Genomic DNA, 18,156 nt, shown 5'->3' with positions numbered 1-18,156 from the left:
GGCCATGCACATGGCCTTCTCCATTAATTTGTCTGGTTCTCTTTTAAAGCCACCTAAGTTGGTGGCCATCAATGCTCCTGTGGCAGGGAGTTCCAGAGTTAAATTATGTGCTGTGTGACTTTTTTTTATCTGCCCTGAATCTGTCCTCATTACAAAATGTTAGTTATGGGCTTGTGAGCACCACAAGCAGCATTGGTCTGCAGGATGCTAACATAGGAGAATAAAAGCACCATCAAAACACACCTGTGAAGACAGAGGTGACCTATGATTACCTATGATGGTAGAGGATCCCTTGTAAAAACAAACAAACCAGATATCCATGTTTTGCAGCACAGCTGCACTGGAAAACATTGGCTCTGAGATGGGAACTGTGAGCTGATGGTAGCTGGCATGATGGGAACTGTGATCCCAAACATCTGGGGGGCACTAGGTTGGAAAAGGCTGCTGTAGGGTCATCTGTGAGTGGTTTGCGACCTTGGTGTCCGCCAGCAGACAGAAGAGTTCGTTTTTATTTATTTCATAAAATTTTACACTGCTTGATTGTAAAAAGGCAAAAACAACCCAAAAGCTCAAACTGGCTTACAAAAAACAGATAAAATGATAATTCTCAATAAGAAAAAATAACTCAAGTTTTCCAAAATTGAAACTAACAACAGACTAAAAAGAGATTAAAACTCACACCAAATTTTTAAACATCTGTGTGAACAAAAATGTTTTTAGCAGGTGCCGAAAAGAGTACTGCGAAGTTGCCTGTCTGGTATCAATTGGCAGGGAGTTCCAAAGTGTAGGCGCTGCCACTAAGAGATTGATTTTTTAGAAATGCAGAACTAACTGTTGAGAAAGCAGCGTGCCAGGAACAGGCGCATTGCAAACATGGGAGCCCCCAGAACACAGCGCTAATGAGCTAGGCATTTATTGGTGAATATTACAATATGCAATCTTCCCGTTTAAAACCCAGAATTCTCCTACTTGCTTCGCCTCTCGCCACCATGTCTGAGGACCCGAAACCCTTGATCCAAGGACAGTTTCCTCTCCAAGATCTTACTAAGGAGGGTCACTTTCTCATCAGAAGGCGCCGTGCCTACAAACTGCGAGTAGCGGCTTCGCTCCCCAGATCCCTGGCTGGTGGCGGGTGAAGCGGTTTGACCAAGGGCCACCCTCCCTTCTGTAACCTCTTTTGCTATTGCCTGCTGTGGCTTAGAAGCCGATTCCGTTTCCATATTACTCAGGACGAATCTTGCTTCCCAAAGCAAGGCCGTTTGGGAAGGTTTCGCCTTCTTCAGGGACACCAGGGAATGGCTGTTTGTTGGGGAATTTTCATGCCTGCGGCTCCCCGTCGCTTCTCTGCCTGCACCCGGCCAATTGCCGCCACTGCTGCCTCCTCCTTCCTCCTTCTCTTCTACCATCCAGTCGCTTCTCGAGAACCCTTCCTCCTTGCTGTCCCAGTCCCCAACCTGCTCCCACTCCCACTCGGTGCTGAACTGGGACATGCTCCCCACCGACACGGGGCGTTGCTCTTCAGAGCCCGAGGAGGTCCCCTGCTCCTCCTGTCCTTCCACCGCCTCTTCGTTGTCCGGGGCCGAGTGCCTCTGGAACCCTCCCTCTGGGCCCAGGAAGCCTTCATTTGGAGACATAGGGAGCGCTTGCCACTCGGAGTCTTTGGGGCTGTCGCTCAAGGCCTCCTCCAGGCCTCGGGCTCCTTCATGGAGCGGGGCCCCTGCAGAGTCCCCCTCGCTTCCTTCCTTCCAGGAGGGAGATTTCAGGCTGAGGCATTCCTGGCACAGGGACTCCGAGGACCATCTTCCTAGCTCCTTGGTGGCGGAAGATGCCTGGCGCCCTGTGTCGGTGGCCCAGTCGGCATCTCTCATGGTCTGGCTGGGCGAGTCCACCCTCTTCTCCCTGCCCCAGCCCACCTTCCTTCCTCCCGTCCGCAGGCCACTCCTTGACTTCACCTGGCGAATGCTGCTGGCCATCCTGTAGGTTCTGGCCACGACGTCCTCGTAGGACGCCTGGGGTTCGACGGCGTACGCCTGCTCCAGGAAGGCCTGTTGGGGGGCAAAAAGGCTGCTTTGCTGCATGTTCTCTGTCCCCTGCAGAGGCCTGAGATCTGCCTCAGTGGCTTCCTGCTCTGGCAGAGAAGCATCCCTGATGCTTTCTCCAGACGATGGACCAGGAACTTGCTCAATATCCTCTGAGAGCAGAGAAGAGGAGCCTCCCTCTTTGCCATTTTCTGCACCTTCCTCTTGTTCCTGCTGCTGCCATCTCTGCTCTACTGCCAGCTGTGAGGAGGAGGAGGTGGCAGCAGTGGCCTTCCTCGAAAAATGGGACGGAGAAGAGCAGTTGGGTAGCTTGCAAACCTTCCTGTGCTCCCAGCCAGCTTCAGAGCCCTTTGGCAACAGCGGAAGCTGCCCAGGTGGAAGGTGGCTGTCGTCTGCCATCCCTTCAAAGCTACCCTCCGGCTGCCATGGAACCCTCGCTGCTGTCGTCTTCTTCTTCCTCTTCCCAAGGGATGTATTTGAAGAGCGTGCTGCCAGGTGAGTGATTCTTCCACAGGTATATCTCACCCTCTGGGAGCTGGGATTCCTCTCTGGCCGACGGCTAGCATTGTGTACGTACTTTTGGGGTCTGCGAGTGGGCTGCGGGAGAGGGGAGACCCCAGGCTCCTGCATCCTGTCTGGAATCCTTGAGCGCTGCCCTTGCCTGGGCTTCTTCAACCAAGACCCCTGCAAAGGTTTCTCCTGCAATTGGCTCCTGCGGGGAGCTCCTCTCCCAGCCTCCCAGCCTCCCCTTGCCTCCTGGGCAGCTGTGTGGTTCCGCATTTTTCTGCAGAGGCAGAGGGACGGCTCTTCTGTTTCCACCCATGATGCCTCTCCGCTGTCTTGCCCTCGTTCGGGAAAAAGCTCTGGGTGGTAGATGCGTGGATCTTCCCAACTTGAGCTGGATTCTTGTTCCGTTTCCATCTTAAACGGGGTGTCTGACGTGTTGAGGGTCTGGTCATACGTGCACAGCTGTTCCTCTTCCTCCTCTGGTCCATGAGCATGAAGAATAAATGCCCTCGCTGACTCCTGGACCACTTTGGGAACGTGCCATCGGTGCTCCACTTTCAGGCCCCGGATGTGTTTCTCCAGATGTTCCTTTGTGCCTGCATGCAAGAAATGCAGCTGTTTGGCACCAACTTGGACCTCCTTGCCTACGCGTCCTTTCTTGGTGCCTGCTCTTGTTCCTGAGGCATCGCCCTTTGCTCTTGCTGCAGCGATGCTCGCTCCTGTGCCGGTCAAAGGACTCTCCTGTAGTCCCCGGGGAACTGGAGCAAATGCACGCAGCGACCTCTGGACGGTGGCTGGCAGGCCCCAGTCATGCTGGATCTTCTTGCGTTGAATGTGGAACTCCAGAAAGTCCTGGAGATGGCCAGCAAGGAAAGGCAGCTCTCTTTCACAGCTTATGCTTGTTGCAGAAGTGGCAGATGGAGTCGCTGCCAACAGCGTTTCCTCCTCCAGCTCATCTGACACGTTCTGCCTGTCCTGGTGTTTCTGCACAGAGCTTCCCAGCACAAACGGGGAGCGGATACGAAAGGCCTCTTGATAGTCACGGGGGTGAGTTTCCGGCCCCATTTCTACAACAGAAGGGGGCCTGGGAAGCCGAAACGCTCTCACGGCTTCCTGAGCGTGTTTTTGGAGGTCCCACCTGTGTCCTGCAGTCAGACTCCTCACGTGCGCTTCCAGACGCTCCTTCACCACCGAGTCGATGAACACGAGCCCCCGAGTCATAATTTTGACGTTTCCCTCATCCCAAGGAAACGGATGGGCTACGCTCTTTCTTGGTGGCCTTTTCTTGTGCGACTCAAGAGGAAGAGGGGCGAATGCCTGCAGGGACTTCAGCACGGCGGAGGGCAGGCCCCAGGCATGCTGGAGTCTCTTCCGTTGGATGTGGAACTCCAGAGCATTCTGGGCCTCGTGCGGCAGGAAAGGAGACGTCACCTCAGGAAAGAAGAAAGTTGACACATCAACATGGGCAGCTGCTTCTCTCTTGTGGTAGAGTTTTCCCCCGGGCTTCTCCGTCGCCTCTCTGCTGGAGTCATCTTCATTGTCTCCTTCCATCCCAGAAGCCAACTGGTTGTCACCTTCAGTCTCTGAATCAGCCACATCCTGGGGGGATTTTGAGGGAGGAGGCAAGGGCTGCCGTGACGGACCCAGTTCAGGTTGGGAAGCAGGCCTGGAAGTCATGAAGGCCCTCAGCGACTGCTGGACACGTTCCGGAAGGCCCCACCTGCGTTTCTCAATCATACGCCTCAGGTGGCCGTTCAGGTGCTCCTTCCTTTCTGGGCTGAGGAAGGAGAGGCTCCGACTGACACTCTGCATGTCTCCTTCCTCCCATGGAATTCGACCGGCCACAATCTTTCTTGGTGGCCTTTTCTTGTGCGACTCAAGGGGAAGAGGGGCGAATGCCTGCAGGGACTTCAGCACAGCGGAGGGCAGGCCCCAGGCATGCTGGAGTCTCTTGCGTTGGATGTGGAACTCCAGAGCATTCTGGGCCTTTTGCGGCAGGAAAGGAGACATCACCTCAGGAAAGAAGAAAGTTGACACATCAACACGGGCAGCTGAAGCTGCTGCTTCTCTCTTGTGGTGGAGCTTCTCCGTTGCCTCTCTGCTGGAGTCGTCTTCATTGTCTCCTTCTGTCCCAGAAGCCAACTGGTTGTCGCCTTCAGTCTCTGAATCAGCCACATCCTGGGGGGATTTTGAGGGAGGAAGCGAGGGCTGCCGTGACCGACCCAGTTCAGGTTGGGAAGCAGGCCTGGAAGTCATGAAGGCCCTCAGCGACTGCTGGACGCGTTCCGGAAGGCCCCACCTGCGTTTCTCAATCATACGCCTCAGGTGGCCATTCAGTCGCTCCTTGCTTTCTGGGCTGAGGAAGGAGAGGCTCCGACTGACACTCTGCATGTCTCCTTCCTCCCATGGAATTCGACCGGCCACAATCTTTCTTGGTGGCCTTTTCTTGTGCGACTCAAGGGGAGGAGGGGCGAATGCCTGCAGGGACCTGAGCACGGCGGAGGGCAGGCCCCAGGAATGCTGGAGCTTCTTGCGTTGGATGTGGAGTTCCAGAACATTCTGGGCCTCGTGCTGGAGGAACGGCAGCCTCACTCCATGAAATAAGAAAACACTCGCTTCATGCCCCGCACGTGTCGCTGTTTCTTGCTGGCCTTGCGAGAGGACCTTTTGCTTCTTGGTTGCCCTCCTCCTGCCCTCTGTTCCTTGAGGAGAGCCTTTGTTGTCGTCGTCACTCGTCTGATAATCGTCTGTGGCCGCCTGCCAGGATTTGCACTGGCAAGGCAAGAGACCCACTTCAGATTGGGAGGGGGGCCTGGAGGCCATAAAGGTCTTCAGGGATTGCTGAACGCGTTTTGGGATCTCCCACCTGTGCCTGGTAGTCAAGGTCGTAATGTGGGCCTCCAGGCGCTCCTTGGTGTCTGGCTTAAGGAACGAGAGGTTGTTGGCGATGACCCTCACTTCTTCTCCATCCCAACGATGTGTCTTGGGGGCGTCCTCTCCCCGGTGGAGGGCAAACGGGGCCAGGGCATCGAGGGACTTCTGCAAAACAGATGGAGTGGCCCACGCATGCTGAATTCTCTTGTGTATGATGTGGAACTCAAGCAGCTGCAAGGCCTCGTCCGTGAGGAAAGGTGGCTGCAGCATGGACGATATCTCAGCAGTTGTGCCCACGTTTCTGGCCGGCTGTTGTTTCCTCTGATGACTCTTTGGCTTTTGAGGGGATGCTTTTTTGGACGGCTGCAGCGCCAGGGACTCTTTGCCCTCAGAATAGGAATGCATTTCTTGCTGCTGGGACGAGACGCGGTGGTGTTTGGAGACTTGTACAGGATACCTCCTTTCTCCAGCATGGAGAAGCCCCATCGACTCTTCTCCCTCAGAATAGGAATGCATTTCTTGCTGCTGGGACGAGACGCGGTGGTGTTTGGAGACTTGTACAGGATACCTCCTTTCTCCAGCATGGAGAAGCCCCATCGACTCTTCTCCCTCAGAATGGGAATGGATTCCACACTGCTGAGAGGAGTCGCGATGATATTTTGAGAGTTGTACAGGACGCTTGCTTTCTCCAGCATGGAGAACCCCCTTAGATTCTTCTGCCTCAGAATGGGAATGGATTTCCTGCCTCCGGGGCGAGTCGTGGTGACGTTTTGAGAGTCGCTCGGGGTGCTTTTTTTCTCCCGCACTGGACTTCTGTTGAGCAGGGAGAGCCGCCCTCACTGAACGCTGAACCATCTGGGGCAGCCCCCACCTGTGCTCTGTGGCCCACCTCTTCACGTGGGTTTCCAGGCAATCCTTTACATTCGGACACAGAAAACGCAGGATCCGGCGAGGAATCATCGCCTCCGTCACAGACTGTGGTGGGTGGGCAGCTGCGCCCCCTTTCCCTTGGCCCCCCGATTTCTCAGGGCTGACGAGTACTACTGCTCTCGCCTTTGCAGGCCCTTGCAGCTCAGGGGGAGGGGGGGCAAAGGCCCGTAGGGATTTCTGCACAGCAGACGGCAGGCTCCAGTCATGCTGGACCCTCTTGTGCTTTACATGGAATTCAAGATATTCCCTGGCCTCATCGGTAAGGCATGTTGTTACCACTGGCAACAGGTCTAATTCTCTCTTTGGAGCCTCTCTTCCATGCCGTGAAGTTTCCAGGTGCCTCCCTCCTGGAGATAGCTCTGAACGTTGCCCTCCTGTTCTGGGTAGTTGCTGCCGTTCACTTTCCACCTGCTTCTCCAGCGGGCTCTGGGCTTCTCCTCCAGCTGCCTGGAGGCCCTGGCCACCTGTGCCCAGTGGCATTTGGAGGTCTTTGCTGCAGGTGCATAGTGGAATTTGTGCCTGATCAGCTTGGGAAGGCGATGCAGCTGCACGGAGGCGCTGGCCACGAGTGCCCAGAGAGGTTTGGAGGTCTTTGCTGCAGGTGCATAGTGCAATTTGCATCTGGTCAGCTTGGGAAGGTGATGCAGCTGCCCGGAGGCGCTGGCCACGAGTGCCCAGAGAGGTTTGGAGGTCTTTGCTGCAGGTGCATAGTGCAATTTGCATCTGGTCAGCTTGGGAAGGCGATGCAGCTGCCCGGAGGCGCTGGCCACGAGTGCCCGGAGAGGTTTGGAGGACTTTGCTGCAGGTGCATAGTGGGGTTTGTGCCTGATCAGCTTGGGGAGCAGACCCAGGAGGCAGGAACACCTTGACCGACTCCTGGACCAGTTTGGGAAGGCCCCATCGGTGTGCCGCAATCCGGTGCTTCAAGTGGGCCTCCAGGCTCCCCGCTGTGACGGGATCCAGGAAGACCAGGCGCTGGGTTGTCACGATCCTCACTTTTACTGCACGGGTTGGAGACCTTTGCAGTTTAGAGGGGGGCCGGGGAAATGCAGAGAGGGATTTCTGAATTGTGGCTGGCAGGCCCCACGTGTGCTGCAGCTTCTTCCGCAGAACGTGCACCTCCAGAAGATCTGAGGCGTCCCGTGTGAGGAACGATGCCCCCCACTTCCAGGGTTTAAGGCCTGTTGCTCCAGGGCCCTTGGGTGTTTCTCTCCCCAGGGCCTTCACCGAGCTTCCGACTGCGGCGACTTTTCCTGGCAGCGGCAGCCCAGGAATTTTCCCGTACATCTTTGTCAAAGATTTGATTTGCAAACTGGGTAGGCCCCAAAGACACGTGAGATGCTTCTGCTTGATGTTCAGCTGGATCTTCAACAGAGCCTCTTGCTCGACAAAAAGCAGGAGGGGCCTTCTGGGTCTCACCCCAGAGGGGAGGGAAGGAGGTTTAGGGAGAGGGGCTCGTCTGATGGGGCCGGCAGGTGCCTTCATCAACTGGAATTTGCTCTCCAGAGCCTTCTTCTTGAGATGGGTATCCAGAGTAGCTCTGGTAGAGCTCTCCAAGCATTGCTTCTTCACTGGGGGAACATTGGAGGTCTTCCTCCGCCTCGCATCAACCGCCCGGGATCCCGTGGCCTTTGTCAATTTCTTTTCCTTGCCACTCTGAGGAAGCGGAGCCCTTCCTGGGGGAGGAGTGGGGAGAAATTGCTGCAGGGAGTTCAGGACCTTCCGTGGCAAACCCCACCTCCGCTGCAGCTTCCTCCTCTGAATGTGAAATTCCAGGAGGCTGCACGTGCGCCGAGGAAGGAAAAGCAGCTCTTGATGCAGCACGCAGATCTGAATGCTGGTCTTGGGAAGGCCGGGCAGCCTGGGTGGTCCCTGCATAAAGCCCCAGAGCGACCTCTGCACGAGGGCAGGAAACTCCCACATGTGCTGCATCCTTTTCTTCCTGACGTGCAGCTCCAATTCCTCTCTGGACAACCTCTGGAAGAACAGCGTCTCCACTGCCAAAAACTCGAAGGCGGCCCCTCTGCGCCTGGCCGGAGTTCGGAAGGGTGGCCAGGGGGCCATCGCAGCCACCGCCTCCACATAGCGTGTCCCCAGCCCCCACAGGGAGGCCAGGTAGTTGTGCTGCACGGCCAGTTCAATCTGACCCATTTGATCTACACTGAACAAGAGGCAAGAGCTACGGGGTCTCAAGGTCGCCGAGCCGGGGCGGATCAGCCTGGGGAGAGTCTGGCTGAGGGACAGCGATGCCCTTTGCCTAGAGTGTCTGGGCACAGCAGGGAAGGCTCCTAGGTGCACCTCCAAACTCTTCTTAGTCACGTGAAGCTGCAGCTTCTCCAGAGACATGCCCTCCAGTGGGAGACACAGCTTGGCGGAATGCATGGCTTCACCCACCACCCTTCTGCCCTTCTCCCTGACCGGCTCAGCACCCTTGGCACCAGCTGTCCACGGTTTGGCACAAGCCCCAAAGCTGGACTCCCGCGAAGAGCTTCCCGCTGGCAGCATCTTCTGCCCCGGGAACAGCAACTGCATCGATTCGAGGATCCTCCTGGGCAATGCCCACTGCCTCTGGAGCTTCAGGCGCTGGACGTGGTGCTCCAGGCGCACGCGGGTGCTGCGAGGAAGAAACAAGAGCTCCCTGTGCAGCGTCTGGACCCAGATCTTGGTTCTGCGGGAAGCCCCTGGAAGCGGCACCTGTCCTGGCAGGGGGGGACCTTGCATGAAAGCCCTAAGAGAGCTCTGGACAGAGACGGGGAAGCCCCACTCGTGCTGGAGCTTCTTCTTTCTCACGTGCCGCTCCAAGGACTCCCGGTCCTCTTGCAGGAGAAACAGAGTCTGGGCCTGGGAGAACTCAAGAGAAGCTTTCCTGGACCTGGGAGGTTGTGGGTGCGGCGCAGGGGCCATTGCGCTCAGGGCCTCCACGTACCGCTGGCCTAGCCCCCAGAGCGTGCTCAGGTGGTAACGCTGCACAGACACCTCAATCTTCTTGAAGTCCTCGGCCAGTACAAAGGTCAGGACACACTTCCGGGGCTGCAAGGGCTTGACGCCACGGAGAATCCGCTTGGGCAGAGGCTGCCTGGATGTCAAAACCACCCGTCTCCAAGAGCTCACAGCAACAGCCGGGAAAATCTCCCAATGCACCTCCATGGACTTCTTGGCCGAGTGGACCCTGATCTTCTCCAGGTTCTGGCGTCCCACACTGGGGAACCCCCGGGACACTGCGTCCGCTTTCCTATTACGGCAGACGGCACAGAGGGTGCCCACGACGGGGGTGACAGGGAGGCTTTCAGGCCCAACTTTCCTGAGCGTGCTTTTCGCCCCCCGTTCAGCAGGTGATTTCTGCCGGTGGGCAGCAGCCTTGAGCTCTGGAAACAGTGACCTCAGAGACTCCACCACCCTCCTCGGCAGCCCCCAAAGGCGCTGCAGCTTCATCTTCTGCACATGCAATTCGAGGCGGTTGCGGAAGCTCTGCGGAAGGCCCAAGTCCTGCACCAGGACACGGGCAGAGACCCCCGGCTGCCTCAGGGGAAGCAGAGGGGGCGGCTCACAAACGAGGTACCTGAGCGACCTCTGGACAAGGACTGGGAAGCCCCACTCGTGCTGGAGCCTCTTCCTGCTGACGTGACGCTCCAGAGCTTCTGCTTCCATTTGCGGAAGGATCTTCATCTGCACTCCGCTGAAGGTGAAGGCTGTCCTTCTCCGCCTGGGAGGTCCAGGGGACCTCATTGCCCTAAGCGTATCCGCGTAGCGGGTGCCCAGCCCCCATAAGGATGCCAAGTGGCTGCATTTCACTGCCACTTCAATCCGGCTCACCTGCTCCGCGAACACCGAGAGAGGCAAGGGTCTGCGTGGCAGCAAAGGCTTGTGGCCCGGGCGGATCACCTTGGGGAGAGGCCTCCTCAGAACGAGGAGCCTGTATCTCCAGGAGACTCTGACGGCAGCAGGGTAGACCTCCAAGTTCATCTCCAGGCTCTTCTTTGCAAGGTGGGGCTGCAGGACCACCTGAGTCTTGGCCAGTTGAGTGGGCGGAAGCAGTGGTGGGGATGGAGCAACCATCCTCTGGGCCTTCTGCCTTCTCTGCCGACCGATAGCACAGGGCTTGGGGCCCGTTATTTTGTCAAGCTGACCCCGTGGGTAGAGGAGCTTCATGGAGTCAAGGACCCTCTGGGGCAGCCTCCAACGCTGGTTGACAATCCTTTTCTGCACGTTCTTCTCCAGCTCCCTCTGGGTGACCCTGCTGAGGAACGAGAGCTCAGGTATGGAAATGGACACCTCACTAGCCCTGGCGTTCCTGGGGCGAACCTGATGGCAGGTTGATAGGAGGATCCGGAGGGACCTTTGAACGAGCCCCGGGATCCCCCAGGCGTGTTGCAGAGTCTTCTTTCTGACATGCCACTCCAGCTCCTCCCGGGCCTTCGGACAGAGGAACCGAATCTGTGTAGAGGTGAAGCCGAACGCTGCAGATCTTCTGGGCAAGGAGAAGGTGGGCGCTTGAAACACAGTACCTGGGAACAGCTGGGCAAGGGACCTATGGTACAGCGAGGGCAGCCCCAAGCGATAGGTCAACTTCTTGTGGGTAATGTTGAGCTGGATGTGACTGAGAGCTTGCAGGTCCAGAAAATGGATCTGCTGGGATCTCGGCTCTGGAGGTCTCAACCCGGGCGGGATGACTTTGGGGAGTGCAGGCTTCAGGGCTTGAGGGGAGGCTTTCCGAAACTGCTGGATTTTAGGAGCAGACACACCCAGCTGCGTCTCAAGGGCTCTCTTGGCCAAATTCTTCTGCAACGCCTGCTGCTTCCGGGCACAGCTCAGCGCTGAGCAACTCTCCTTTGCAAGCTTCTTGGAGGAGCTTGGCTTGGAGCCCATTATGTTGTCAAGCTGACCCTGCGGGTAAAGGAGCTTCATGGAGTCAAGGACCCTCTGGGGCAGCCTCCAACGCTGGTTGACAATCCTTTTCTGCACGTTCTTCTCCAGCTCCCTCTGGGTGGCCCTGCTGAGGAACGAGAGCTCGGGTATGGAAATGGACACCTCACTAGCCCTGGCGTTCCTGGGGCGAACCTGATGGCAGGTTGATAGGAGGATCCGGAGGGACCTTTGAACGAGCCCCGGGATCCCCCAGGCATGTTGCAGAGTCTTCTTTCTGACATGCCACTCCAGCTCCTCTCGGGCCTTTGGACAGAGGAACCGAATGTGTGTAGAGGTGAAGCCGAACGCTGCAGATCTTCTGGGCAAGGAGAAGGTGGGCGCTTGAAACACAGCACCCGGGAACAGCTGGGCAAGGGACCTATGGTACAGCGTGGGCAGCCCCAAGTGATAGGTCAACTTCTTGTGGGTAATGTTGAGCTGGATGTGACCGAGAGCTTGCAGGTCCAGAAAATGGATCTGCTGGGATCTCGGCTCTGGAGGTCTCAACCCGGGCGGGATGACTTTGGGGAGCGCAGGCTTTGGGGCTTGAGGGGAGGCTTTCCGAAACTGATGGACTTTAGGAGCGGACACACCCAGTTGCATCTCAAGGGCTCTCTTGGCCAAATTCCTCTGCAACGTCTGCTGCTTCTGGGTACAGCTCAGCACTGAGCAGCTCTCCTTTGCAAGCTTCTTGGAGGAGCTTGGCGTCTTCTTCTGAGGGGATGTAGGCGTCTCTCTAGGCTGTGAAGGTGGCTTCATTTGCCTGAGGGCCTCCTGCACCCTCTGGGGCAGCTGCCAATGCTTCATCTGGACCATTTTCTTCAGGTGGTGCTCCAGCCTCTTCTTTGCTCTCTCAGCCACAAAGGAGAGGGCTTGAGGAACCGTCACCACAGTAACACCCACAGGGCCCCGCTGGGGTGCAGGACGCGGAGCAGAGGGCACAAAGCCTTGGAGGGACCTGAGGAGGGCTGAGGGCAGCCCCAGAAGGTGCTGCACCCTCTTCCCCAGCAGGTGCGATTCCAAGCTTGCTACCACGGCCTGGTCCAGAAAGGAGATGTCAGCTGCTGTAAACACGAATGCCTGGGCCCTGCTGGAAGATGGGTCCGTCGTGCTACGGGGGGCTTCACTCCTTCCCTCTCGAGGTGACGTCGTCTTGCGTCCCCGGCCATGGCTGGCCTCACTGGGCGAGCTCTGCGAGTGCATTCTCAACCGGAGAAAGAAACTCTCTGTGTCTCTGCCGCTCATCTGGGATTCCGCAGAGCTCTTGACCCAGCCGGAGTCCCTACGGCGCTTGCGCGGTTTATGGGGAACCTGGCTGCACCTGCAAGATTTGCCGCCCTCCAAGCTGCTGAAAGACAACTCTGACAGGTCGGAAGCAGATGCCGTCCAGCTCATCTGTGACATCTCTTGCGTAGTGGACGAGAAGAGGACTTCTTCCTCCTGTCCGATTAGGCCACCAGAATGGCGGCTGCTTCCTCTCGAACCCTCGGAAACACGCTCTGCGATGGAGAAGGTTTGCTCCCTATTGTCCGCCGGGAAGTTGGGGGGACGTAGAGGCCTGCCACACGAAGCTGGTCTTGTCGGGGTGACGGGAGGATCTCTAGAGATGGGGTCAGGCGCGCTGGCACTCTGTGGGAAGGAATCAGGTGTGTCAAGCTGGAACGGGCGCCCCACACGAGGCCCATGGGAGAGCGGGGCCCGGATGCTGGGGGAATTGTAGCCGCCTGCTCTGCTGCTGCTCATCAGCTGCGAGGCCTCCTGAGCTGCTTGCTCACACACCTTGCAGGCCACGTCATCGCACAGCAGTTGGCGGACAGAGCTACCAGGAGCCCTCTGGGCGATGCCGTGTGGTAGCCTGCAAAACACCTTGTGCTTGATACCTGCGATGGGAAGAAAAGGCTTTATTAGATTTCTAGACCACCGTTATCTTTCACGGATCTCAAGGTGATGTTCATGATTCTCCTTCTCCACATTTCATCCTCGCCACAACCCGCTGAGGTAGGTAAGGGGATATCCAGTTCCCAACGTTGTGATAGGTAAAGGTAAAGGACCCCTGGATGATTAAGCCCAGTCAAAGGTGACTCTGGGGTTGCAGCGCTCATCTCGCTTTCAGGCCGAGGGAGCCGGCATTTATCCACAAGCAGCTTTCCGGGTCATGTGGCCAGCAGGACTAAGCCGCTTCTGGAGCAATGGAACACCGTTACGGAAGCCAGAGCGCACAGAAACGCTGTTTACCTTCCCGTCACAGTGGTACCTATTTATCTACTCACACTGGTGTGCTTTTGAACTGCTAGGTTGGTAGGAGCTGGGACAGAGCAACGGGAGCTCACTCTGTTGTGGGGATTCGAACTGCCAACCTTCTGATCGGCAAGCCCAAGAGGCTCAGTGGTTTAGACCACAGTGCCACCTGCTGTGATAGATCAACACTGTGATAGATGACAAGCTAAACATCAGAGATATTCTGATTTAACACTATGTCAGAAATAAGGATGGCTTCACGGTTTTCCTTGCATCGTGTTGAGGCAGCAGAGTTAACAGGCTGTAGGAATTGAGAGAAGCAATGGTTGGCTTCATGGTTTTTCCCACATTGTCAATTTTTGCACAGCAAACACACACACACAAATCACGATTCACAATATATTGCTAGGTCAAAAACCAATATCATGATATGGACCTCACAACGGTTTTGGATGATACATCGATATATTGCCCAGCTCTGGAGGTAGGTTAAGCTAAGAGATAGTGACTGGGCCAAGGTCACCCAGTGAGTTTTGTGGCTGAGTGGGGATTCGAACCCTGCTCTCCCAGGTCAAAGCCCAAAACTCTAACCGTTACGCCACCCTGGGGCTCCTGCTCCCAGTTAATGGCACCCTTCTGCAGTTTTGTCATGGTGAATTTATCTTCTTTATTTCGAACTTTAATATGTAATCAAGAGAGTTCACAGCAAAGCAAAGAAACAGGTGGCAACTTCCTGTTAGAGATCCATAAGGTATGGGTGGATACGACCTCAGGGTGTGAAGTCCCTCTCTTCCTGGTTTCTGATGGACTACGACGAAATGGCAAAAATGACCAGGAATTACAATATTTTAAGCCGCCCCTGCCAAATAAATTAAAAATTAAAGCCCCCTATTCATCCTAAAAGGCCGTGGATATTTAAAAGCCCCAAAGGCCTGATTAAAAGAGGAATGTTTTTGCCTGGTGCCTAAACATATGTGACAAGGACACCAGGCGAGCCACCATGGAAAAGACTGTATTTTAAGTGTGAATTTCTTCCAGTATACACATTTTATATGTGCTATTGCCAGATAGAATTTTTATCCCAAACAAAATGGGATAAAATTTAAATCCACCCGGTCTACTGCCCTTAGTAACACAAGTCCCCTGTAAAAGTGTGTGGTTTAAAATTGTGCACCAATAACTCCTCTCCTGCGGACTCCACCCACATCAGCTTCTCATGATGGGCTTTATTAAAGCAAAAAGGCTAATTGGACAGCGTCTGAAGGACTTAGAGCAACAGAACAATCTGGCCATTATAAAGAAACTCTGGCACCATATCTGTATAAATTAACTATCCCCAAATCCAAAGGTGCCTTCACACTGGCCAGATTGGACGTGATGCCCTCTGCCGTACTTGAGGGCAGATACCAAAAGATTCCAACTGAGAAACGACTCTGCCCCTGTGGATCTGGAAACAGTGGCTCATGTTCTCCTGTCCTGCCCCCTTTATAAAGATCTGAGGAATGAGATCATCACCCCACTCTTACTTACAATCCCAGCCTGCCCATCTGAGGCCACATTGGTCTTTCTTTTATCAAATCAAAATGATCAGACAACAGCAAAGGTTGCTAGGTTGATCGAGGGTGCAATGAGATTAAGGGCCACTAGCTGAATGATAATCTTGGCCATTTGATTGCCCTTTTTACCCATTGCTGTCTTATTTTATTTGTATATATTTCATTTGTATATCACTTGTTTCATGTTGCTATGGCTGTTGGCTAATGCGAATAAAGTTTATCTTATCAAAGGTCTGCACCCGAGGAAATGAGCTGTGGCGAAGAAGCAGCAGGGGGCCTGGAAGGAGATTTCTTACCTTCCTCGATCTTCTCCCGCAAGTCTGTGACCTTCCGATAAAACTGCAACGAAGGAAGAAACACAAGCAGAGAGAGGTGTCTGGCTTGCAGGAAACAAGGGAACAGGAGACCTCTGCCTTTGTTTCTCCCCACAGCCCTCCCCATCCCAAAAGACTTCTTAACCTACATCTGTGATTTTCAAGCATGGTGCCATAGCACCCTGGGGTGCCTTGAATAGTGGTCAAGGGTGCCACGGGCAGCACTGGCCTCAGTCCCTCTTCCTTTCCCTTCCCTCTCTCCTCTGATGCTCTCTTGCATCTCTGATCCCAAAGGCTTGCACAGCTGTTTGTTGGAGTTGCCCTAGCTCCAAGCTCCCCAGGTGATGGCATGTCTGGGGCTGGCCAGGCGGTGCTGGGTTAGGGTTACCAGACGTCCCCAGTTCCTGGGGACAGTCCCCGGATTTGCAACTCTGTCCCTGGACAAATTCCATCCCCAGAACGTCCCCGTATTTGCAAATCTGTCCCCAGGAAACGTGGCAGCAGCAGCCTCTGCAGCCCGGAGCCAGCCTGGTAGCGCAGTTGGCTCTGGCTGGCTTCAGGAGCTGCTTGCTGCCGCTGCCATTGCCAAAGGAGAATCGGGGATGTTCAGTGGTGCAGATCTCCTGCCCTCTTCCCCCTTTGTTTTGACAGATCGGGGAGGCTCAGGAGTAGCAGGCATGCGGCTGTTGCCCAGGAGGGGCGCAAGGCACGCGGTTTCTCTGCCAGGCAAGGTGCAAAGCCCTTCTTCCACACCCTGTGAAACATAAATGTGCAGTGTTTTTTAAAAACTGGGCAACAGTGCGCCACCCACTCATGACTCCCAAGCCTCCCCCGATCTCTTGCCCCCTTCCCCCTCTGTTTTGACTGATTGGGGGAGGCTCCGGAGAATAAACAGCAACCTGTCGGCGCTTGGCACATCTCAGCATGTGCACACAGCATGCCTAGGAGTTAAAACCCCCGCACACCCCAGCTCTCTGATCAAACCCACCTGTCAGTGTTCCTTTTGACCCAAGGCTGTACACAACCTGCACAGCCACGAACTCCCAAGCTAACACACCACCCAGTACTGAGCAAGCAATTAAACCTGATGCATTTTTGAATCTTCCAAGTTTCTAGTTCTCATGAGAACCTTGAGTAAAGTTTGATTGAATAGGTTGGCAAGGCCTCATTCCCACACCCCGTTTTATACAGCAAAATCAGCACACATTATATTTTCACTTCCTCGCCCCTTTTTTGTAATTTTGGCATCCTAACCAGGGGATTTTGTTCCTCTCCCACTTTCCCTAGCAGACGATAACTGCACAGTCTTACGAGGCGCCACAAGACGCCACATTCATGCGCATCCTGCCCAAAGCAAGGGAACAAATATTTCCTTACTGATTTCCAGCAAACAGAACCCTTGGATTATGGACGGCTGCTTGCAAAGACTTGGTGGGCCATCCAAGGAGACTTACTTACCCGTTCTGCGAGAGAAAAGAGCTTTGGTGAAATTTCAGGGCAGAACGAAGGACGTCTGCAGTTTTTCCGCAGCCAGGAGTAAGCGCTGGCCAACATAGGGAAACCTCCCAGAAGTTTCCACATTAAATAGAGGACCAGCACCAAGATGGCATTCTTGCTCAGGGAGGAGAGCAATTTCCAAAGGAAAGCGATGCTTTTGTAGGAAACCATCTCCAAAGTCGAAACAAAAATCCACGGCATTGCGTTCCTGGCCAACGCTGGATTCGCTTCTGAGCCGGATGCCGGGAGCATTCTGGAGCGCATCACAAACGTTTCCGTGCAGGCGGAAAACACCTTTATTGCATCATCGTTGAACGTAAGAAAGGTCTGCTGGATCAGGCCCAAAGGGACCCATCTAGGGCAGCCAAGCAGACGCCCCAGCGGGAAAAGCCACAAGCAGGATCTGAGCACAAGAGCCTTCTAGCAACTGGGATGCAGAAGTATGGCTGCCTCCAACTGGGGATAGCAGCCATTGATAACTGTCTCCACCATGAATTTGTCCAATCCAATAATAATAATAATAATAATAATAATAATAATAATAATAATAATAAATGTTTATACCCCACCCTTCCTGGTTAAAAAACCAGGCTAAGGGCGGCTAACAGCAAATATAAAACATTGATTAAAATACGACTTAAAAACAGCATAAAACACAACATAAAATGCAGCATCAATATCAATAAAATTCAAAAATTCAGGAGTAATTCTTTGGGGGAAAACAAACAAACCCCAGTCAGTAGACATCAAATGATCACCAGGGCTAACTGGCCAAGTTGGTCCTATTATGGCCTAACCTGAAAGTCACTTGCCCTGTTGTTATCTTTTCATTCAGCAGCCTAACAGCCCACGGATAGAAGCCGTTCTTTACCCTGTTGGTGCGACTAATCATGATTCTATATCTTCTGCCCGAGGGCAGGAGATCAAGAAAGTGCTGGCCAGGGTGTGAATCTGGTCAGACCTCACCTGGAGTACTGTGTCCAGTTCTGGGCACCAGAGTTCAAGAAGGACACTGACAAACTGGAACGTGTCCAGAGGAGGGCAACCAAAATGGTCAAAGGCCTGGAAACGATGCCTTATGAGGAACGGCTAAGGGAGCTGGGCATGTTTAGCCTGGAGAAGAGGAGGTGTAGGGGTGATATGATAGCCATGTTCAAATATATAAAAGGATGTCACATAGAGGAGGGAGAAAGGTTGTTTTCTGCTGCTCCAGAGAAGCGGACACGGAGCAATGGTTCCAAACTACAAGAAAGAAGATACCACCTAAACATTAGGAAGAACTTCCTGACAGTGAGA

General features: G+C 54.6%; 1 protein-coding gene across 2 annotated transcripts; it reads right to left on the bottom strand.

Moving 5' to 3' along the window:
- Positions 1–897: 897 nt before the first annotated feature.
- LOC309352674 (uncharacterized protein) lies at positions 898–17,100 on the bottom strand. Of its 2 annotated transcripts, XM_081881306.1 has the most exons (4): positions 16,822–17,100; positions 15,346–15,388; positions 13,035–13,135; positions 898–12,884 (listed from the first exon to the last, which is right to left on the bottom strand). In XM_081881306.1, the coding sequence occupies exons 1-4, from the start codon at positions 17,059–17,061 to the stop codon at positions 966–968; spliced, it is 12,303 nt and encodes a 4,100-aa protein (XP_081737432.1). In that variant the 5' UTR covers positions 17,062–17,100; the 3' UTR covers positions 898–965. The 2 variants fall into 2 exon arrangements, with proteins under 2 accessions (XP_081737432.1, XP_081737431.1); XM_081881305.1 differs by having other exon boundaries at positions 898–13,135.
- Between the last annotated feature and the right edge of the window lie 1,056 nt (positions 17,101–18,156).

Source organism: Podarcis erhardii (genome assembly GCF_964252035.2).
Source record: "Podarcis erhardii genome assembly, chromosome: 11".
NCBI lineage: Eukaryota > Metazoa > Chordata > Lepidosauria > Squamata > Lacertidae > Podarcis > Podarcis erhardii.
Note: the sequence above shows the minus strand (reverse complement) of the source record. Positions and strands in the feature narration are given on the sequence as shown.

Coding starts and splice junctions, on each gene's coding strand:
- LOC309352674 (XM_081881305.1), bottom strand. CDS start 17,061: ATGCCGTGGATTTTTGTTTCGACTTTGGAGATGGTTTCCTACAAAAGC. Junction 15,389..16,821: donor TCTTTTCTCTCGCAGAACGG/GTAAGTAAGTCT, acceptor CCTTCGTTGCAG/TTTTATCGGAAGGTCACAGA. Junction 13,136..15,345: donor GCGGGAGAAGATCGAGGAAG/GTAAGAAATCTC, acceptor TTCCCATCGCAG/GTATCAAGCACAAGGTGTTT.